Source organism: Peromyscus leucopus, chromosome 15, assembly GCF_004664715.2.
Source record: "Peromyscus leucopus breed LL Stock chromosome 15, UCI_PerLeu_2.1, whole genome shotgun sequence".
NCBI classification, from domain to species: domain Eukaryota; kingdom Metazoa; phylum Chordata; class Mammalia; order Rodentia; family Cricetidae; genus Peromyscus; species Peromyscus leucopus.
Genome location: NC_051076.1, coordinates 55,653,898 through 55,676,895, shown reverse-complemented (window position 1 = coordinate 55,676,895; position 22,998 = coordinate 55,653,898). Strand labels below are relative to the sequence as shown.

The following is a 22,998-nucleotide window of genomic DNA, read 5'->3' as shown; positions in this document are numbered from 1 at the left end:
CAATGCGTTCCGTCTACTGTCAACAGGATTCACATAGAGCTGGTTCATGCAACCTTGGCTGGGGAGTTTGCAGAGATAGGCCCCTGTTCCTCTAGGGCCACTGGGGGAAAAAAAAAAAACCTTAGGGCTACTGCAATAGAGTGTAGGTAAATATACTGGCTAGTTTTGTGTCAACTTTATAAGCATTGCAGCTGGGATGGAAAGGGTTCCTGGTAGCCGGGAGCCAAGGAATATCACAAGTCACTGAAAGCGGAGCAGCTTACAGGCCTGCAGCAGGGAAAGGTAAGGTTTCCCCAATGTAACAACTCTGCGCCCTGGAGAGGAAGGTTTCCCCAGTGAAGTTGTTACAGTTCTGCTCGGATCCCCGGGAGAGTAACAAAGCTGCTCCACTAGGGGAAGGTTTCCCCAGCCAAAGTCTTGCTCTGCTCTGCGCTGCCCAGGCTCTGTCTCTGCTCCAGGGCAAAGAAGGTCTCACCCAAACCTCACTCAAGAGATTTATTGGACGGGCGGTGTTGGCGCACACCTTTAATCCCAGCACTCGGGAGGCAGAGGCAGGTGGATCTTTGTGAGTTCAAGGCCAGCCTGGTCTACAGAGAGAGATCCAGGAAAGGCGCAAAGCTACACAGAGAAACCCTGCTGGGGAGGGGGGAGGGGTGGTGGTGGAGATTTCTTGGCAGGGAAGAATTCAGGACAGGGGCTGCCTCTGCCAGGGAGGAGAAAGGCAGCCGCAAACTGAACAGGTGAGGGCTTATATAGGGCTTCTTAGGGGCGGAGTTTTTCCAGGGAGAAGATTTTCAGAGTGGGAATTGATCGGATTTCAATCCCTTTGAGCTTGGACAAATTCAGATTGGCTAGATTTTGTGCTCAGGGATTGGTTGGTTTTCTGCTCAGGAATTGGTTGGTTTCATGATCAGTTGGTCAGGGGCCGATTTGGCTCTCCTCTCAGGGCGAAAGTGTGTTTCTTTCACTGGCCCTTTGGGCTCTGGTTCCAGGACCAAAGTGTGTTTCTTTGGCACTGCTCTCAGGATCAGGGTGTGTTTCTTTGGTTCTGGTTTCAGGGCCAGGGGTGGGTTTCTTTGGCTGGCCCTTTTCCCCTACAAACCATGACAAAAGCTAGTCATCTGAGACGAGGGAACCATCAATTAAGAAAATGCCTCCATAAGATGGGGCTACAGGCAAGCCTATAGAACATTTTCTTAATTAGTGATAGATGTGGGATGGCCCAGCCCATTGTGGGTGGGGCCAGGTTCTACAACAAAGCAGGCTGAACAAGCTAGAGGGAGCAAGTCAGTCAGCAGCACTCACTCTTTCATGGCCTCTGCATTGGCTCCTGTCTCAACTTCCTTTGATGAACTGTGGACCTTATATGGAGTTCCCTGGGGAATTCCTCTCAGCTTGCTCTGCATGCTCTAGATGCTTCTGCCCAGGTGACCATTTACACAGGCAATCTAAGTCATCACCACCTAAGAACACAGGACTTCAGACATCCAACAATCCTACCTCACGTATGATAAGTACGTGTAGAGACGGAAAGGCATTTTCCCAAGATCATTTGGTGAAGAGTCATGCAGGGAAGAATCCTGAAAAACAGCGAAAAACTACCCTAGAACCCAGCCCAGCTGACTCAGGCCTTAGGGACTTCCACCTCAATCCCATGGGAGTGGTGCTCGCACAGAGACAGGGCTTCAGACACCTTGGTTTGGGTCAGGTGCACACACAGCTGCTGTCTTCCACCTCAAGGTCTGAGGACACCACAGGCTGAGGGCTCTTCTCCCACTCACCTGTCCGTCCGTCCCATCCCGTGTGTCGTGTGTCGTTCCCCGTCCCCCCCCCCCCCCCCCCCGCCAGCTTAGGGATGAGAAAGGAGCATCTACCTGCAGCTTCTCATCCTGCTTTTGACCAAAAAGTCTAAGGTACTGAGTATCCCAACGAAGCCCTAGAATCTGTAGGATTTCACTCTCTGGGGTTAAGGGTCCCAGGGCTTCTCCGAGGTGGTATTTGCATGGCAGGAACTGCTTGCCAAGTCCTGGCACAGAGCTGAGAACAAGAGCCTGGACTCCCACTAATTATGATCCCTTGCCCAGCATGGTTTTTCTTTGCCTATTGCAAAAGAAAGACCTGGAGGCAATGTCCTTTCCAGTGCCTGCATCCTGGGGCTTCATGACCGTAAGTAGGCGGTTCATCCTCTCTCATCGGCTACAATGTCCAACACAGTGGCTCCAAATGGCTGTTTACATCCTTATTAAGATTAAAGTTACACAAAATGCCACACTGGTCACATTTCCAGTGCTGAGTAGGCACGTGGGGCTAGTGGCCAACTCTAAGAGGCATCAGCATAGAAAATGTACCAGAAGACCTGGGTTCTGGGCAGCAAGAATCAAAGGGCCTTGTGGTTGAGAGGTTCCTGAATAGGTCAAAAGACAATGGGACAAGAAACAATCATTTGTGCTTTTCAATTCGCGGCAGTGTGAGATGGTAAGCACTGAGGTCTCGGAGGCAAGTCCAGGTTTTGCTATAGCAGGTGGCAGTAGGTAATACGGTTTGCTCCGGAGGTGACCAGGAGAGCATATGGCCGAGAGAGGGCCTTTCCAAAGGCTGGCATTGCATCTTTCCACGGGTCTCCTCTCCACAGCAAGTCTGCCAGAGGACTTATCGTCCTTTCCTCCAGGATCTGTATCCTCAGCCACTCCACAGGTTTGCGCCAGGCCTTTGATCACCTCTTTGCTCAACAAAGCACCGAACTACAGGCACCTGTGCACGCACCTACTCTCTGGGCCCAGCCAGCCTCTCAGGACAGGGAGGAGATTTAAGGATTATTTACTGAGTCGCGATGTGCTCGTGTACTCGTAAAATACCCAGGAATGTTCAGTTAGAGTCCAGTCTGCCTACGGGACATTCACTCCGGCACCGTCACCATATGGCTTTCCATTGAATGTGTTTGTGGTGGTGAATGATTCCTGGAAGCCTTGGAAATGCAACCCAACCTTTTCCAGGGGTCCAGGGATTTGAAGGCAAGCCAAAGCCCACACTTTAGGAGCAGCTGATCTCCTTATTCCAGGATGGGGTGGGGACAAAGACGAGCCCCACGCCCTGCCCTTGGCTACCGAGAACGAGCTGGCAAAGAGCTGCGGGCCCCAATGGGAAGCGGGTCATCCCGCAAGAGATGCCCAAGCAGGGACCTGGGGAGGGGCCTGAGGCTCCGCCCTTTGCGTCATTAAGGCGGGGCACCACCCCCACCCCGAGCTCCAGGTAGCCACGGCCCCAGCTAGGGGAGATGGCGGGCGGCACACGCCGGGAGGCGGGGGCGGGGCGGGCAGGGGGCGTTGCTGCGGCCCGTGATGTCACTGTCGCGGCGGACCCCGGCGATCCCCGGCCAGCTGTGTTGCGGGGCTGCGCGCCGGCGATCGGAGCGGGCAGCTAGCTCATGAGTCATGGACTTCCCCTGGCCCCTCCTCGACCACTCCCACTCCCTCTCAAGGCCTCCCGGTAGCGGCTAACGCGGGCGCGGCGGCTCCGAGGGGGTGGGGCTGCTGGGAATGGCTGTGCCCCCTTCAGCTCCAGTGCCGTGCTCGCCCTTTTACCTGCGGAGGCAGGCGCTCTGCCCGCAGTGCTCATGGGGCATGGAGGAGAAGGCGGCGGCCAGCGTTGGCTGCTGGGAGCCACCCGAGCCCCCGAGGGCCGCCGTCCCGTGCTTCGGCGTCACGGTGGATCAGGACGACATCCTCCCCGGTGCCCTGCGCCTCATCCGGGAGCTGCGGCCGCACTGGAAGCCCGAGCAAGTTCGGACCAAGGTAGCGGAGCGGGAGCGAGGCCGGGGATGGGGCCCTGCCTGAGCTGCAGCGGGGCTGCGTGGACGCCCGTCAGCTCATCCTTCCGAGTGCGGGTCCCAGGGTTGCGCGGCTGTTGCGCAGGAAAGGTTTTGGACCGTGGTTTGTATACGTGTTTAGCTCTCCATCTCTTTTGATCCCTATGCAAAGCTGGGCTCGCGCTTCCCTGGACCCTCCCCACTCTCCTGTTCCAGGGGTTCCCAAGCATGCAGCCTGAAGTCTACCTGCCCACTGTCAGCATGCTGCGCGTGCGGCCCCACCCCCCTGTCGCCGAGTGCTTGTCCCCTAGTTGCCCAGAAGTGCGTACTCAGCCACTCTGAAACCCGAGGAGGCACGAACTTTTAAGGAAATCTCCCCCTACATCCAATGCTGCTCCTTCGCCCTAACAGAACCAAACCCTCAGGGATCTGAGCATTCCCGTGGGCCCCAGGAACCAGCCTGTGGAATTCAGAATTCCAGTAAAGCACCTTTACCACGGCCTCAGGCTGGTAGCTCTGAGCAATGCCTCCCCTCGCACCCCCTCCAAAAAAAAAAAAAAAAAAAAAAAACCCATACACTGATTGTCAGATACATTCTCCCACACACACCTGTGGACAGAGCTGCTCACCTTGACCCCTTAGCTTACTCCCCAGCTGTCCTGTATTCTCTTAAAAATAATGTTTACACCTCTCCGGCCACCCACAGCCTGGGCAGCCTGCGCAGGAAGAGGCAGAGGGGTAGAGTTCCATGTCACAGACCTTCTGAGTGGGGGAAGGCACAGCTCTGAGGAGAATCTGGGCTGAGTGTGGTAGCGTTTTTTTTCCCAGAAGACCCAGTCAGGAGCAAGGCAGACCTGGAATGAAATCCAGCACTAGTATAGCAGATGCTAACCCGGACTCAGTAGGCCTGTTTCCTCACCCAGAATGGGTTCAGGTGACCGCTCAAGTCCCATCCAGCCCTGAAGTTTATGGTGCCCATAAAACTTCAGCTCATGGTTCCTTCCTCCCTATCGCCATGACCAGAGTCTGTTCCCACCTCTGTTGTCTCCTGTGTCTTCCTTCTGGTGTGGAATTCAGAGATTCAAGGACCTCTGGCCACCAGAGCCCTGGGCTGAGTGCCAACCCAGTCCCTCTGCCACTGGATGGAGCAAGAGATACAGCTGAGAGCCCTTGCCTGCCTTGGTGAGAGGCAGGGCTGGGCAGTTTCCAGCCCTCCTGGGCCACATTCCCACCTGTGGTGGTTCTTTCGGGGTCAGAATGGAGAAGGAAGGGGAGGGCCCCTACCCACTGCCTGGTGTGGACATGCCCACTCTGCCAAATCCCGTGCTCTGGAGGCAAGACGTAGACTGAGTGAGTGTGCGTGGGCTCAGCGTGGCTGCCACCCTCCTCTCTCTCTCTCCGCTTGTGTTTTAGTCCACTCCAAGGCAGAGGGTAGTGCTGGCCGGTGTGGGGTTGTGTTCAGTGTTCAGATGAGCACAGTACTCTGCTTTGATCGAAGCTCTGGGAAGAGACCAGAGGATTGTACCCCACCCCACCCTCCCACCCATCGCTGCCCTCTCCCCATGCTAGCGCTTCAAAGATGGCATCACCAACAAGCTAGTGGCCTGCTATGTGGAGGAGGACATGCGGGACTGTGTCCTGGTCCGGGTGTATGGGGAGCGGACAGAGTTGCTGGTGGACCGGGAGAACGAGGTCAGGAACTTCCAGCTGCTGCGAGCACACGGCTGCGCCCCCAAACTCTACTGCACCTTTCAGAACGGGCTGTGCTATGAGTATATGCAGGGTGTGGCCCTGGGACCGGAGCACATCAGAGAACCCAAGCTCTTCAGGTGAGTAGGGTACAGGGCACTCCGCACAATGTTTTCCCTACGGCTGTGGCTGCGAGGTTCTCGCAGTGGGGTTCATGAAGGAGGCAGCGTCCTAAGTCATATTTTCATATTGCTCTGAAAATAGTTGTTGACAGTTGTCTGCTCTGAGGCTGCGACACTCCCTAGCCTTACAGTGGTGCCCACTAGGAAGGATGAGTTCCGGGAGAACGCAGTGGTCCCATAAATGTGGCAGAGATCAGGGTTTTGTTCTTCCTCACCCCCATTTCTCAAGCCTCTGACCACCCTGTGTCAGGTGTGGGAATCTGGGCCAAATTCTGAAGGTACACAGGCTGTCTACCTCTCCTGTCTTTTTTCCTTTTTTCTTCATTTTACTATTATTATTATTATTATTATTATTATTATTTGAGACAAGGTCTCTCAATGTAGCCCTGGCTATCCTGGAATCTGATATATGTAGACCAGGCTGGCCTCGAACTCACAGAGACCCACCTGCCTCTGCCTCCCAAGTGCTGGGATTAAAGGTGCGCGCCACCTCCCTCCCATCTTTTGCAGAGAGTGAAAGGTGTGAAGACAAACAGCCTTATCCAGGGTGCACTTGACTTCAGTAAGCTGGAGATAGCCCCCCACCCAGCCCCCAAGCCGAGGCCTTTTGGGTCCCCTGACAGTGGAGACTCACGTTTGGAGTGTGACTGAAGCCTCCGCACAGAAGGCCCACGGGAACTGGGCTCAGTTCCCGGTGAATACCTGGGTATATAGGGCCTAGGGACTGCATTTAACCGTCAAGCCCTGTGGATACTTCCGTAGGGCCCGAAACGGGGAGAACCAAAGAGACTCCATTACACCACCCTCTCTGCTCCCACTAGACCAGGAAGATGGGGGGGGGTCAAGCAGTATCCTCTCCCTCCCCACAGTGACATGAGCTGTGTGGATGAAGGCCACCAGCCTGTCATAGTGAGGCACAGGCAAGCTCACTTTCTCCCAAGGCTGGGGGCCCCGGGGCAGGGTCTGCCCAGGTGCTTTGCTTGGCATCTGTGGTGTCCAACGCAAGAGGGCGGAGACTTGGCTTTGCATGCTGAGGGTAGCAATGCCCAGCTAGGGGTAGGCCTGGCTTTCCAGTGCCTCCTCAGCTGCCCCCATTCAGCCCAAGCAAGTACACATGGCTCTCCGCATACGTGGCTGGCCCTCCACACTCTTCAGGGCTGCCCCCGAGACGGCTGCGGCCCCAGGACACTGTATTTGAGTTGTGTGTTACCGCTGTGTGTTGGTGGGGGCCCCGTGCGTGAAGGGCGTGCCCGCCCATGTGGGGGGTCACTGGGGTTCAAGCTGAGTACACCCAACCTGGAGAGGAGAGGTCAAAGCAGGGGACGGGACCCTGCCCGCTTTTCTCATGGCTCCTTCCTTAGTCTCGTGCTCAAACATTGGCAGGTTCTCACCACTCCCAGTCTCTCTCCGCCTCTGTGAACCTCATCCGTCACTCATCCTCTTTCTGGAAACAATTACCACTGTCAGGAAGATTGAAGGGGGATTTAGGTGCCGTAATAAGAAGTTGGTGTTTGGGGGAGAGCCAGGAATTGGGGTGGGTGTAGGAGGTAGGCCTTTCCTTGGTGACTTTCCCAGGATGGCGCTTTCCCCACCCCCCCCCCCTCATGGTGACAGGGTTTCTGCAGGAAAGCGCTCCACCCCACCCCACCCCACCCCCACTCCATATCTCTAGAGCCCACCCCCCAGCCTGCTCTGCTGAGGTTCTTCAGCATGAAAATGCTGAGTGTTGAAGTTACTTCAATTGCTATTCACACAGCAGCCCCTTTGACATTCAAGGAACCGCTCTGTTCAGAATCTTCCTAGGGGAGGAAGACCAGAGCTGGGCCTCAGGTCCGGCTTCCCTTTTCCCAGCTCCTTGGTGGGCTCTCACCTACCCCAGCACCTCTGACCTCCATGCACCTCCTCGGCTGCGGATGGCCCTCCACCCTGGAGGAAGTGGGAGGCTTGGGGAGGAACCTGAAATTGCCATTATCCTGATGGTGTAGGGCTGGTCCCTTCCCAGGCCGGGCAAGGGGAGGAGTAGCCTCAGTACAACTCCGTTACAAGGTTTCAAACAACCAGGGTCTTTGTTGTCCTTCCCAGTGATTATTATTCCAGCAGCAGACAGAGGCAAGGGAAGCCCGGAGGCTTGGATGTCGGCTGCTTGGCAGGCAGTTAGGGTCGGACTGCAGCAGGAAGAAGAGCTGGCAGAGTCCAGCTGGGACCCCAGCCTCCATGCCGACCTTGGCACTGGCCTTGATGTGAGGCTCTTATCAAGGTCCTTCCCTCTGCAGTAGCCAGTCCCTTCTCACTCCCAGCAGACCTCCCCCAGACAACCACTCACTCTCCCCCAGGACCTTGGATAATGTCTGTAGGGGAACTTGAAGATAGAAGGCTGGCTTGTTTTGTGTCCTTGGTATCCGCTCACCAGCATCAACTCCCTGTGGAGTCAGAAGGGGCTGCCCTGGGCCAGCCTCTCCATCCTGGCCAGACTGATAAAAAGCTAACATTTCCTCCTTGCCTGGCATCAACACCCACTATTCTCTTCATGGAAAGGGACCTGCTGCCGCCTCTCCAGAGAGGATGGGGCAAAGTCTGGAGGTGGGGTACTGCACTTATGCCTGGTTGCCCCTGTGTTTTCAAGGGAGCTATGGGAAGACTGGGGAAGGCCAAGCTACTGGCCTGGGGGGAATAGTCCTCTGCTTTTCTCTGGCCCAGCTCCGGGATAGAAAAGGAGCAATGGCTGACGGTCTTACTGCATTTTCCTGCCTTCTACTGAAACCTTGTTTGGAGACCAAGGGTTCCTGGGACCTGTCAAGATCCCACATGTGGCCCTCTGGCTAGTACCCAGAACCTTCCAAACCCTTTCTGGTCATGAGGGGCTGGGCAGGAGGACAAGCCAATCCTGACACTCACGATTCCTCCCATTTCTGTTGTAGGTTAATCGCCTTAGAAATGGCAAAGATTCACACCATCCACGCCAATGGCAGGTTGCCCAAGCCCACCCTCTGGCATAAGATGCATCATTATTTCACGCTGGTCAAGGATGAGATCAATCCCAGGTACAGAGATCTGAGGGGGCTCAAGGCTGCCAATACTCTGCCCCGCCCCCTACTTTTGGCTCCAGGCAACTCTTAGAGAAGGTTCAGGGATGCAGTTCCTAGTGAGGAGGAGCTTCTCCGGGGCACCTTCCATCCTGAGCCACAGTCCAGGCAAAGAAAAGCTATTGGCTGCATCTTAGCAACGTGGATCAGCAGTTTTGTACAGCAGCAGCACTTACTTCTCTTTGAGTTTTCTGACTGTATCAGGGGGCAGGATTAGGGACAACTCCCATTTTCCTTAGAAGAGACTAGTGTTGCAAGAAGCAGCTCTTCTCCGCTGTGAGGCTTTAGTTTTCCCACTTGAGGACTTAACGCTGCATGACTGTTTCTGTCTTTGGAATCATGGGAGAGCGGAGCCTCTGAGAATCTGAGGCTCTCAGCGCAGTGGGTCCTAAGAGTAGACAGCCACGCCCTTGGAATGCCACGGTTTGCTGCTGATTGCCTGGACGACTCTGTGTACCCTTGGGAACCATGCCCCCATGTTGTTCCTTCACACACCCACTGCTCCGTGAAGTGCTCTTTCCAGGGACAGAGGCCTCCCTCCCATCCTGATTCTACTTTCAAGCAAAACAGGGTCCCCCAAACTTCCCCTTTGCTCACTGGCCTGCAGGTACCCAGCTCCTGATACACCTTGGAGACCAAAGCATGGAAAAGAGTCCGCAGCATGGTCTCTGATATTCCACACATCCTGCAAGGATGAAACATCAACTTTTTTTTTTTTGAGTCAGTCGAGCCCCCACTGGCCTGGAACTCACTATGTAGATCGAGCTGGCTTTGAACTCACAGAGATCTGCCTGCCTCTGTCTTTCAAGAGCTGTGATTAAAGGTGTGTGTTATCATACCCAGCAAGCACTGCCTTTGAAAATGTATTTGAATGTCTTTGACTGATATATAATTATACACACAATATGTGATGATGAGAACAGGGTGACACATGTTTTCAGAAGTTTATCATTTCTTTGTGCTGGACATTCAAAGTCCTCTCTTACAGCAATTTTTGAAATATACAATTAATTTGAACACTGCCACTTCTGAAGTGTCACCAGAGTAAGGTGGCGGGCGAGAGGGAGGTCTGAGGAAAAAGAGTCTCCCTCATTCCCTCCTCTACCATGGCAGTCATGAACGCTGACCCCATAATTCATCCCTTCCACACACCATGACTCTATCTAAACTCTGACACCCAGTGATGGTGCTCTGAGTGCCCAGGATGGCCCTAGCCTGCCCTCTGTCTGACCATGTTCAGACCCTGGGACAAGGACGACCATATCCCCGAAGACTAGAGCGTGACACGTCCCCTTAGCCAGCGCTGTTATTTGACAGGTGGAGTTGGGACTTGCTATTTCTCGGTGCAGGTCTGGTGCTCATTCATGAATGGACACAGCACAGCATCCTTAGGCTGCTGTCCTGTGTAGCCGTGGTGAATGATCTTGTCCAGAAGAGAGAGGTCCTCGGTGAAGAGCTGGCCAGCTCCCTTTGTTCTTGTCAAGCTCTTGGCCTCAGGGAGATCAAGGCTTCACTTCTCTGAGCCTCTCTATGGGATGGTCCCCTCACCCTTTAGAACTGCTGTGCATTGTCCCACAGCAGGACAGCCCTGAACAGTCATCGGAATTAGATGGAGCCTCTTGGACTCCTGGCATTACCTCACCGCCCTGACTTATTCAAACCTTCGCTGCACAAACATTGACTGGGATTAAAACGGCAGGAGAGTGAAGGTGGTTGGGACATGGGCCCTGCCTGTAAGGAGTTTAGGAGCCATCTGGGTAAACAGAACATGCCTGTGCTTGGCACAAAAGACGGCAGGGTGTGTAATGCGCACAGAGGTGGGAAGGGGCGGCAGAAGTCATCTTGGCAGAGGTGGCAGGGCAGGATGAGAGGGGCTTGCTCCAGCGCAGGAGACAGCCTGGGGGGGGGGGGTCCTGTTGATGGTTGCCGAGGAGGTAAATGTGTCTGGAGCAGATGTTCAGGAGGTCGTGGAAGTGGGGAATAGCCAGAGGGAAGGGGACTTGGGTACCAGGCTAAAAGGCCAGGATTGACATGAAAACAAGCATCAGGAAGCCATGAAGGTGTGTTTGGTCTTTGTATGTTTGTTTGCGACAGGGTCTCACTGTGTAGCCCCCCACTGGCCTCAGACTCCTATAGCCCAAGCTAACCTGTCTTAAACTCACGGTCTTACTGCCCAAGTAGTAAAATTACAAGTGTCTGCCCACGTGCCCACTATTACAAAGGTATCTGAGCCAGGACTGTGGTCTAGGAAGGGGTCTAGCAGGCGTAAGGACCGCTTTGGTGAGGGGGCTGGTTGTGCACTTGGGGGATAAGCTGGGGGCAAGTTCTAGGACCGGGAGACCCAAGCTAGGACAACCAGGTCCCCCGCAGAGTGCTTGCTGAGTGTACCCTGCCAGGCCAGGCCCGAGAGTGCTCTACTGGACCAGGACTGCATTTAGGCGGCCTCCCGGAAGCACAGAACACATCTGGGCAACATTGCTTGGGGGCAGCGTGGTGGGTAGGTGGAAATGGAAAGCTAGACTGTGTCCGAGACTGCAGACGGTGACTTAGTGGCCCCGAGTGGGGGGCAGTGTGGACCTTAGGGACATCAGGAGGGGATACTGATGGGTGGGGTGCAGTGTGGACCTTAGGGACATCAGGAGGGGATACTGATGGGTGGGGTGCAGTGTGGACCTTAGGGACATCAGGAGGGATATTGATGGGTGGGGTGCAGTGTGGACAGCAGGAGGGGATACTGATGGGTGGGGTGCAGTGTGGACCTTAGGGACATCAGGAGGGGATACTGATGGGTGGGCTGATGAGAGGGCAAAGATGGGAAGCCAAGAGACCGGAGCAGTAGAAAGTTGGTCCCTCAGAGGAGAACTTGTGCCTCTCCAGTGGGAACTGAATGGAGATGGCCAAGCGGCAGTCCCTCCACCGGCAGGAGTCCCAGGCCTCTCAGAGACCCCAGCCCACATCCCTTCCGCTCTTTCTGGGGTGAGCATGTTTCCGGGTGGCAGTGATGGTTGTTTACTGCCAACCCTGCAGAGGTGGAGGGGGTTAGGGCTGGCAGGGTGGAAGGCAGCAAAGCTGGCTGAGGTCTACATGTTCCGGGAGGGACAGTGCCATTGGAGGGGGCCCCTGGAGATAGGCCCGGATTGTTCTCACAGTAAGTATCACAGTGGCCTTGGCATGATAGGGCAGGGTCAGACTGAGGCCAGCGACTGGGAGCGGGCATCCGGCTGTTACAGGCATGATTTTCAGACTGAGCCCTGGGCAAACCAAAGGACTCCTCCTCGGCCTTTATCTTGAAGTAGCCTCAGAGTGAGCTGGGAGTTCTCAAGTAGCTTCTGGGAGGGCCAGGTGCATGGCTGAGGCCGGAGCTTGGCTCTCCCCTCTGTCCGTGGGCTGCCTGGTTGAGAGAGGCCATCTTAGAGACCGAGGGAACAGATCAGGGGTACACAGCTCTGTGATGAGGGCACAGGGTAGGTAGACTGGGAACCCAGCTGTGCTGAGGTGTTGGGTCCATGCTCCAGGCATCTGGGGTCTGGAGCTGCCCATGCTATGAGGCACCTGGGGTGCAAGGGTGCCCATGCTATGAGGCACCTGGGATGAGGTTCTTTTTCTTCCAGGAGCCTCCCCCATTTCCCGACCATGTAGGATGGAAGACCTAAGACCCCTCTAGCCTTGGCAATCCCTTTTCTACGGGGGACATAGGGACATCTTAGCCATTTCTGTCCAGTGGGGAGGTGAGCCGGGACCCATCTCGTTATCATCTTCGTCTGAGAACCTTTGCTGTCCTAGGCAGAGAGACAGGAGTGGAGACAAGGCCCAGCACCCCGCTCCCAGGGGTAGTTCTGAATTTTGTTGTTTGGCTTTTTTGTTGTACACAGGCCTGTGTACCTGAAGGGCCAAAGTTCAGAGCACCTGAGTACAGCGTGTCCTTACCCAACTTTGCATTGATTGACCCGTGATAGATCATTCCCCAGCCCAGCATGCCTGGCAGACCATGCTACTTCAGTGAGACGCAGGGTGGGTGGAGGTAGCCTTATGCATTTTTTTTTGCTCTGCCTCCAAGCTAGTTGGTCTAGCAGATGCCAGGGACAGGCAACACTCATCACTCAAGGTGACAGGAATTAGTTGTTGGGAGTGGCAAAACAGGTGTCTCACACTGGGGGTGCTGCTGTTTCTCTGACGTTTGCACAGTGTATCACGGGCCAACTGTTACAGCCCTGTGAGAGGACAGATTAGACCAGAGTCTAGGAGCTCGGCAGCTGAGGTATGAGGCGCCACACCAGGGCAGCCCTCTGCCGTGCTGAGAAAGTCCTGTTTCTCTTGGCCCTCCTGGGGTTCTGTCACTGGGGAACCTCATCTTGGAGGAGCACATCCCCTCCTAGGGAGTTCCTGGTATGGTCTATCCTACCTCTCACTATTGATTCCATGGGCCCCATTCCCTCTTCCTCTGGAGTCATGGCCTCTGACGCTCGTCACCTCTCCTGTCCTCTCCTGGGTCCCCCTTCCTCACCCTGTCCATTTCACCAAGTAGCAGGGATACCATTTAGTTTTAGTGACTATTTTTTCCCCCAAGATGGGGTTTCTCTGTGTATCCCTGCCTGTCCTGGAACTAGCTTTGTAGACCAGGCTGGTCTCGAACTCACCAAGATCTCCTGAGTGCTGGGATTAAAGGTGTGTGTCACCACTGCCTAGCTTAGTTAGTGACTTTTATGTTATGACCAGGTTTTAAACTGCTTCTTATTTAACCCTGGGAACCAGAAGGGCATGCTACGCTTATGTGTGACAAAAGTTGGGGCTGTGCTGGGCTGGCCTTTTGTCTGAGGTCTCTAGAGTAATTGAATGATTGGACTAGGGCTTGCCTGTCTGAGCTGAGTCAACCCTCCCTCGACCTGCATTTTCCCCCCACTGTCTAGCCTTTCTGCAGACGTCCCTAAGGTGGAGGTGTTGGGACAGGAGCTGGCCTGGCTGAAGGAACACCTGTCCCAACTGGAGTCCCCTGTGGTATTCTGTCACAACGACCTGCTCTGCAAGAATATCATCTATGACAGCACCAAAGGTACTGCCCCCTCAAGCCCCTCGGATGTGGGGACACGGGCCAGCTGGCTAGCCTGCTGGCTTCAGGGGTCCGGGAACAAGGAGCAGGAGACCTGAGCTTTGACTGTCCTTTATCATGGAAGACACGGGTGTGCCTTATGGTGATCTTAATTTGTGGGAAAGAGGAGGAAAATGGAACAGGAAAGTACCCCTTAGGAAAATGTATTGTAAGAAAGGACTCAAAATCACAGTTGGGAACGTCTTCAACATCAGGGCACCCAAGCCATGTATCCTGATGACTTTATGGGCTTCTGAGGACATCATGGCTTCCCCAAGCCTTGAGAGGGCAGGGGGGTTGTGAAGAGAAGAGAGATGGGGTAGATTGCTGCTGCTTACTATTCCTGAGAGTGCAGTTCCCCTGGAAATACAGATGTCCCTCGTCACACACCGAAGACTTGTGTTGGACGTCTGAGAGTGCCAACACGTCTCCTGTAAAACAGCAGAGTGGCCCTTTGCAGGGAGAGTGCTTGATGTGAGACCAGAATCCTGTCCCCAGCACCCCGAAAACACGTGAAAATAAGATAGCATTTACATATGGCATCCATCCGGCTACTTACCATGTCCAATACAGTGGAAATATGAGCTAAAGAGGTGTTAGTCCATGTTGTCTTAGGAATGACAAAGGAAAAAAAAGTCTGTATATGTTTAGTACACGTGAATTTTTTAATTATCATTTTATGGTATGATTATTTTGTTTGCATGTATGCCTGTGTGTCATATGCATGTAATGCCCACAGAAGCCAGAAGAGGACGTTGGACCCCCTGGGCTTGTGGTTATGGTTGGTTATGAGCCACCATGTGTATTCATAACCGCTGTACTCTTAACCGCTGAGCCATATCTCCATCCCTCAGATCCAATGTATAGATTTTCAATCCATAGTTAGTTGAATCCGTGGCTGTGGGACCCACAGACATGGTAGGCAGGAAGTACTTGCTTTGCTTCTGATCCTTAGCTCTGCCGCGGACAGATGGCAAGCGGCCTAGAAGGTTGCGGCAGAGATCAGGGAGGGCCGGAGGGGTGTGTCGCGGAGGTCTGGAAGTCTGACCATGCCCCATTTCCAGATCTGGGACCGGCCCTCACTGCTTCTCCTTCTCCTCACAGGCCACGTGCGGTTCATCGACTATGAATATGCAGGATACAACTACCAGGCTTTTGACATTGGCAACCACTTCAACGAGTTTGCAGGTAGGGAGAGTTACTCTGACCTCAGCACCCTTATGATGGGGTGCCAAGTCTGCAGGGGGGACCACGGGTGGTTCTCGACCTGAGGTTTGATGGGTGGGAGGTGGGCACAGCCTGCTTTTAAAGAGCAATGTATGTCACAGAAAGGAACTCCTCTCCAGAGCTGACCTCTGCTAGCCTGTGTGGCAGGCAGTTTGGTACAAACGAGGAAATGCATTCACTGTAGGGTCCCAGGGGCTACTCAGCCTGACATGTGAATTAAGAAGGACCCCCTTCCAAGTGGGGCTCAGTAGTTCAGTTCTGTGATCTCAGCTACTTGGGAGGCTGAGGCAGGAGGATGCCAGTTCAAGGCCTTTCAGGGCTACAGTATGTGTTCAGGGCCAAGCTGGGGAACTTGGTAAGACGCCGTCTTAGAATTAAAGATAGTCATGGATATACCTCAGTGGTAGACAACTGCCTAGCATGTACAGGGCCCTGCATTCAATATCCAGTACGAGAGAGAGAGAGAGAGAGAGAGAGAGAGAGAGAGAGAGAGAGAGAGAGAGAGAGAGAGAGAAAGGAAATACCCCTTCCTCAGGACAGGCACAGCCTCCACCAGCTTGGCCAGCACTCCTTCCTACCCAGTACAACTTGTACAATGGTCCATGAAGGCCTTGAATGCAGGTATGTGACCAAATAAGCTGTAAGTAGCTGTTTACCTGGTGTCCTGAAGCGAAGAGTCTAGGCAGAGCTAGTTAAAAGTATTTCCACCTCTTGATTTCCCAAGTTTCAACCCTAGTTTTGTTGTTCACTAGTGGTGAGGTTCAGGTCACTGCCCTCTGTGGCTGTAAAATGGAGACATTGTAATACCTACATTGAACTAAGATACACACACACACACACACACACACACACACACACACACACACACGGCTGAGTGTGGTGGTACGCACCTTCAATCCCAGTGCTCAGGAGGCACAAAGAGGCAGGCAAATCATTGTGAGCTTGCAGGTAGCCTGGTCTATATATTGAGTTGTAGGACAGCCTGGACTAGAGACCCAGTCTCAAAAAAAAAAAAAAAAAAAAAAAAAAAGATTCCCCTCTCCATTCCCTTAGATTTGGTAACTATACTAGAAATGCGTGGTAATCTAGACCCATCCATGTAAGGGCTTCAGGGCATAGGACCATGGAAACAACTCCTCAATGGAACTGGACACAGTTGGAGGGCCATCTGCAGGCTGGTATGTGTGCTTGCCAGTATGCCCTGGCTGGCCTCTAGGGCTTAGGAAAATTGAGGTGCCCTGACCAACTGTGGAGCCATCCCTTGGCTGTTCCCCTGACCAGCCCAGCCCAACCCAGGCTGATGAATCACATCTCTTTTAGAGCCTTGGAGGACCAGGTCTGTCCAGTTGCTTGCACCCAGGGGCCCAGCTCTCTAGGGCACTCAGAGGGAGGCGTTGGGCCTCAGCTGAGCTGTGGGGAGCTGAAGCAGAGGCCTGCCCTGCAGGGCACATGTCTGGCAGTGCTTGGCTGCCAGGAGGCCTTTGCAGAGGTGGTAAGTCCTCATCCAGTGCACAGAGCAAAGTTCAGCTGGAGCTTCTCCAAAGGGGTGGGTTGTGTCCTTTAGAAACCAGCAAACAAATTCTGGGCAGTAGGAAGATACAGGTCCAACCCCACCCCGCCTCTAACTGGCTGTGTGCCCTGGGCCTTCTGACGTGCACGGGGAGATTCTTCACTACCCACATCCTTGGGACTCAGAAACTCTGCTTCTCGAGGGATATCAAGGACACTTGGGAAGTAAGAAGGGAAAGGAGAGACCCTGGAGACGGTGGCCCAGCTCTGCTCCCACCTTAAATAAACTACTTCTTTCTAGTTCTGGCCTACCCTGTGCTAGCCCCAGAGCTGGAGGAACTGGGAAATAGCTTGAGAACACTTAGGACAGGGGAGGGTCTGTTGTCATCACGGGGAGCAGTGGGACATTTCCCTGGAAATGCCAGTGCGAGCAGCAACATTTTAACATTGATAGGGAAGTCCAACTCCTTGTCTGGAAGGTGAAGGAATTAGGATCTTGAGATGGAAGGGCTGAGCTGAGGTCAAGTGGTGCCAAGCCTGAGACCTTCCACGAAGCATCATCACTTTATAGAGGGGCAGGTATAAGGTGACAGCGCCCTTGGGCTTCCCACTACTTGCAGGGCAGCACCTGGCCCCTGACCACTCAGCTTCCCTATCCTCAGCGCTAGGCAAGTGGTACCCTACTGGGTAGAGGAGACCCCCCCCCTCCACCAACTGAGCTGCCCTCACGGGGCTCCTCCGCAAGCCAGCCCACAGCTCAAGGTAGGAGACTCCTGGGCTCAAACCTGAGAGGCGCTTTCCGGGCAACTTGGGTCTCACTTGCCTCCCTAGGTGTGAATGAGGTGGATTACTGCCGGTACCCAGATCGGGAGATCCAGCTACAGTGGCTGCGCTATTATCTTGAGGCACAGAAGGGGACCGCTCCAACCCCCAGGGAGGTAGAGCGCCTTTACGCACAAGTCAACAAATTTGCTCTGGTGAGTGCTTGGACCTGCCACCGGCTCCCCTGCCACCGGCTCCCCTGCCACTGGCTCCCGCTCAGAGCCCAGGCTCAGTTGTTCTTAGTGAGTGAGGGCTTCTACCGCCACGCGATGAAATGTCATGACCAAGCAACTTGGGTGGAAAGGGGTTTATTTTGCCTTACAGCTTAAGTCCGTCACCCAAGGAAGTCAGGGCAGGGACCTGGAGGTAGAAGCTGTAGAGGCCAGGAGGAGTGCTGTTTCCTGGCTTTGTTCCCCATGGCTTGCTCAGCCTGCTTTCTCATGCCATCCAGGACCACCAGCCTAGGGAATAACACTGCCCACGGTGGACCGGGCCCTCCCAAAGCAGTCACGAAAATGCCCTAGAGACTTGCCCACAGGCCAGTCTGGTGGGGTTATTTTCTCAATTTAGATTCCCTCTTCCAAAACGACTCTGGCTTGTGTCAAGTTGACATAAAACTAACCAGTCCAGTTGTGGACTACACCCCACCAAGAAAGGGTCTGAAAACAGCCATTCTAGGTTGTCCCCTTAATGTTCCTGCCACCCAGCCTGGGCACTCATCTCCGGAGATGAATATTTCCAAAACAGCCCTCAGCTTCCACACTCAGCCAATCTGTTTGGATGGGTAGTTCTCTCTGCTAGCTAACCTTAGTGTTTCATGCTGCGGTAAGACGCTCCTTGTTACCACCATCACTACCAAGCTCACAATTTACCAGGCTTGCCTCCCAGGCTCCTCCTCCCCCACCACTGCATTATGGCATTCAATTGGGAATGTCATTTCTCCAAGGAAAGTGGTTCATGCCTGCCGGGTGTCCGCTGGTGTGGGCCGAGGGGACTAGGACTGCTAACACACGGGAAGACAAGCCAGCTCCGGGCTTCACCATTCATAACAGAGCTTAGACCATCTGTCTTTTCTGGGATTGATTGCTTGTCCTGGTCCACCCTGGCCCCAGCCTCACCCTCTTCCTCCTCTGTTGCACCTGAAGAACAAATCTTCTCACCTTTTGCGCAGCTTTTAAGCAAAAACCACCCCTACTTGCTGGCTCACCTACATCCCTTCTAAGCCATGGAAAGGGAAGTGGAGGGAGCCTCCTTAGCAACTGTGTGGCCAGGGCTTGGGATGGGTGGGAAACCCCTAAGGGTGTGCCCCCCGGCCTCGGAAGGTGATGGTTGGCGTAGCTTTCAGGGGTAACTGGGAATCATGGCTTTCTGGCTCTTTGAGCCTGGGGTAGAGAGAGGCAGGCTGGGGAACCCTGAAGTCCTTGGAGCCCTGCTTCTGATCACCTGGGTGATAGACTCTGGGTAGAACTAGCTCTACTTGCCTTTTACTGGTGGGTAGTGAGTCCCCCAGTGCTACCCAGCGGCCTGGCCTCCATTTCTCCCCACACTGGCCAGTGTTCAGCAAGACACCCAAGGTGGCCGAGTCTCTCTCGCTCTTGAAGGCTGTGACAGGTGTGGCTTTGCGGGGCTGACCCTCTCTGGCCCGTTTGCAGGCCTCCCATTTCTTCTGGGGACTCTGGGCACTCATACAGAACCAGTACTCCACCATCAGCTTTGACTTCCTCAGGTCAGTATGGGGAGCTGTGGGAGGAAGGGTCGGGGGGCAGAGGAGGGAGAGCGCCCCGACTACCATGTGACCCAGCGGGGCAAAACAGAATGCCGGAGTCCTTCCAGCATGCAGCTGACCCCAACCCCGGCTCCCCAGGGAGCCCCACCAAACCCAGTGAAAGTGCTCCCGCCCGCACCAAGCCTTCCATACCGTGCCACCCAGCACCAGGGCCCACTCTGCTGGTGCCGGCTTAGCCCGAGCCTGGAGCAGATAGACAGGCCGGAGCTTCAGTGTGAAAGGATGGAAAGCCAATGAGATGGCTTGGTGGGTAAAGGCACTTGTGGCGACCTGAGTTTGACCCTCAGAATCCACGTGAAAGTGGGAGGAGAGAACTGAGTCCTGAAAGTTGTCCTTTGACCTCCACATGTACTGTGGCACACACACACACACACCCCACTACACCCACACAATAATAATATTTTTAAAAATTAAAGAGGAGCTGCCAAGTGCACAGATCACTGGGGTGACTTAGATCTCCCCATACTGCCCCCTCGGATCCACCTCTTCCTTAGGCTCAGGGACCATATCCAAACTCTTGCTATGACAGCTTGGGAGCCCGTGAAACGAGGCCCCCCTTTGTCCTCGCAGGCGGGGAATGAAATCCTCCATTTGTCCCCGTCCACCCTCGGCTGTAGCACTCGGCTGGCTCAGACACGGGCACACACCAGAGTATGTTAGAACACCAGCAAAGCCAGAAGATGAAGAGCATGTGCCAGGGTGTGGGGAAACTGGGAACGCAAACTGGTCCAGCCATCCGAGGGAAGAATGTTCCTTCAAACACCGAAAAATGCAACTCCCACCCGATCCAGCAACCCCCCTCCTGCGTGTCTGTCCCAGAGGACAGAAGCAAGGGCTCACAGTAGTGTTTTTTTAGACACTGGCCCTCACGGCAGCCAAGAGTCGTCACTTGATGAGTGAATGACAGAATCTGGTCACGTGCTATGCAGATGAACCTTGAGGACATTTTGCTACGCGAAATAAGGCAGCCACAAAAAGACAGACCTTAGGACTCAGAGGGTCACGTGCATAGGGACAGAGCAGGGCCGTCACTGGGCTGGGACCAGAACGTGACGCAAGTGAACAGTTTTAACTTTAAAGGATTAAAAAGTTCTGGAGGTCCACTGCGAAACGACAGGCACATCAGCCCTACAAAATAATAAAAACAAAACACCAAACACATCTTTGGGAGGGTTGCTCCAGTCTGACTGAAGAAAATGAAACGATGGTGAAAAAAATTTTAAGAGTTGATTTGCCCCTAGCGGGGGGGGGGGGGTGGGGGCGGGGTGGCGCACGCCTTTAATCCCAGCACTCGGGAAGCAGAGGCAGGCGGATCTCTGTGAGTATGAGGCCAGCCTGGGCTACAGAGTGAGTTTCAGGACAACGGGGGCTACACAAAGACACCCTGTCTCAAAATCAAACAAAAGAGTTGACCTGCCCAGACCTCGATGGGCTTGAGCTGGGAGGCAGAGTCCTCCCTAGGCTGCCAGCCTCCACGCTCATCCACTTCCTTGTCTTCCCTGGCAGGTATGCGGTGATCCGATTCAGCCAGTACTTCAAAGTGAAGCCTCAGGTGTTGGCCTTGGAGATGCCAAAGTGACCAGCCTCCTGCTCCTCCGTGTGCTTCTGATGCCAGACCTGTTCCCCAGGGTACCCTCCTGCCTTGCGATTGGGCACCCTTGGGGCACGCGGGCAGCCATGGTAAAGGCTCCCCGGTGGATGCCGATGAAGACTTCATTTTCCTGTTTGGAGGGGCTGAAGCCCAGCATTGGGGTGGGGGTTCCTCTTCACCCTGACAGGCTTGGAGAGGAAGTGCCTGCAGATGGCTGAGGCCGGGGCTGTCACCCTTTGAGAGCACACCATTGCCCAGCCCAGGCCTGCTGGAGCTTGGGCTGCCTCAGTTTGCCCTTGACCCTCCCTAGCAGGGGAGGGGAAGGGCTCATTTCTACCTCTGGTGCCCCAGCCTCCAGCTGAGCTGCGTCTGCCCTAGGCGAGAGGTGCTGAGCCCCAAGCCAGCAGGAAGCTAGCTCTGCTTGTCACCTTGGGGACAGAGCTCCCAGCCAGGCCCGGCAGCTCTGCCAGCCACTGCCTCATCTGAGCTGCTCACTTCTCCAAGCCAGACGCCATCCCATCACCCCTTCCCCAGCTCCCCTGTGCTTCTGCTCGGGCCCCTGCAGAGGAGAGGGAACGGCGGCGGCGGCAGACCTGGAATAGCTATGGTCTTGGATCGGGTGGCAGGTACCAGAGCCAGCAGCAGCCTCCGCCTCTCTCCCCTCCAAGGATCTGTCTGTCCATCTCTGTCTTCTACTCTGCACATAGCCGACCATTTGGGAATGGGCCGTGGAGGCAAGGGGGCGTGGCCAGATACCCAAAGCGTTAGCAGCTGTCTCCGCCTCCCAGTCCCCCAGTTCCTAGGGGGCCTGCTCTAGGCCCCCACTGTGATTCCATTTGTAAATTATGTTTTTCTGCATTAAAATGTTTGTTTCTGGAATGCGGTCTCCAAAGGACAGTGGCTGGGAGTGTGACTGTTATAGGCGTGGAGGAGCTGGGCCAGGCTCGGTTTTCTTTCTTCTGGGCCTTTGGGGTCGCTCCCGCTCGAGGTAAGGCACAGCACCCTGGGCACCTCTAATGCCAGCCTTGCCCCGGCATCCTGCCGACTCGGGCAAGGTTGCAGACCCGGGCAAGGGTTGATGCTCTGTCTCGTCCACAGCCTCTCTACTTTTTAACATCCTGGCAGTTGTCTCTGCAGGATGCTGCATACAGTGGCGCCGCGATGCAGACTCCAAGGACTTAGACCTTCCCATCATGGGCAGGCCTGCGGAACCCGGATTACAACACTCGGGCTTCCCTCCACAGTCTGCTCAGGCCCTCAGCAACCGGGGGCCGGGGAGAGCCGCTCTGTCTGGCAGCAGGCAAGGCGATTTTTGCAGCCAGCCTCCTCAGGAGGCCAGAGCAGAAACTCAAGTGAGGACACCCCAAACTGCCTTGACCAGGAGCAGCTGGCCGGAGTGGGGGTGGGGGGTGGGGAAGAATCTGGTGGTTGGGCATTTGCCTGCAAATGCACCAGGCGTCATGGCAACAGCTTTAGTAGACACTGGCAGCTAAGGCCTTCAAGGTCACATGCTCCAGCGGAGGTAGGCTCTCCGGGGGTGTGCTGATGGAGGACCTGGGGGAAAAGACGTGCCCAGGCATACAGATGGTGACAGAGCTGGGGGAGGAGGGGTCCCAAGGTCACCTGGAGACTCAGGGGGGCATGGGCATAATGACATAGCAATGCCCACCTTATTTCCAGTCACCCTGGAACCAAGGGCAGAGTAGTCCCTTTGAGGTTAGTCAGGCGTAGCCTCCTAGGGTCTTTGTGGCCTCACCCTATAGACAAGTCTGGTGCTGAGGGAGTAGCTGGGGTAGGCAGGGGGAGGACGACGACTCTGGGCTCCTTCCCCACAAAGCCTGAGGTCCACTTCTCTCCTGTCATCCGAGGCAGGCGCTCCAGGCCAAGGCCATCTTCCCAGGTCTGACCTTTGGCCTGTGGAGAGGGGGCCAGGTGAGCTTGTGGCTAGCTTTCCTGGTAGCGACCAGAACACACTGCCCCCCGTTTCTGCCCACCTGATCACGCCCTGCTTCTCTCAGGAAGGGGTGAGGTTCCGGTTGGCCAGAGGACTTGGGCAGCCACGGTACAGCAGCTGGATGAGGTCTGTGGACACAGGTACCTGGAGTACCTTTGGCAGGGGGACCCCAGCCCTCCAGGCTGCAGAGGACCAGCCACAGGGTAACAGGGGGAACTCGGGACTAGAAGGAATCCCAGGGAGATTACAAGATCTAATTGTGAC

At 54.9% G+C, this 22,998-nt stretch overlaps 1 protein-coding gene across 4 annotated transcripts; it reads left to right on the top strand.

Moving 5' to 3' along the window:
- Positions 1–3,328: 3,328 nt before the first annotated feature.
- On the top strand, positions 3,329–21,659 carry Etnk2 (ethanolamine kinase 2). Of its 4 annotated transcripts, none has more exons than XM_028876585.1 (8): positions 3,329–3,791; positions 5,375–5,634; positions 8,595–8,717; positions 13,667–13,809; positions 14,950–15,033; positions 17,413–17,558; positions 19,056–19,129; positions 20,696–21,659. In XM_028876585.1, the coding sequence occupies exons 1-8, from the start codon at positions 3,537–3,539 to the stop codon at positions 20,766–20,768; spliced, it is 1,158 nt and encodes a 385-aa protein (XP_028732418.1). In that variant the 5' UTR covers positions 3,329–3,536; the 3' UTR covers positions 20,769–21,659. The 4 variants fall into 4 exon arrangements, with proteins under 4 accessions (XP_028732418.1, XP_037067298.1, XP_028732419.1 ...); XM_037211404.1 differs by lacking the exon at positions 3,329–3,791 and adding an exon at positions 4,386–5,155; XM_037211403.1 differs by lacking the exon at positions 8,595–8,717.
- Positions 21,660–22,998: the final 1,339 nt, after the last annotated feature.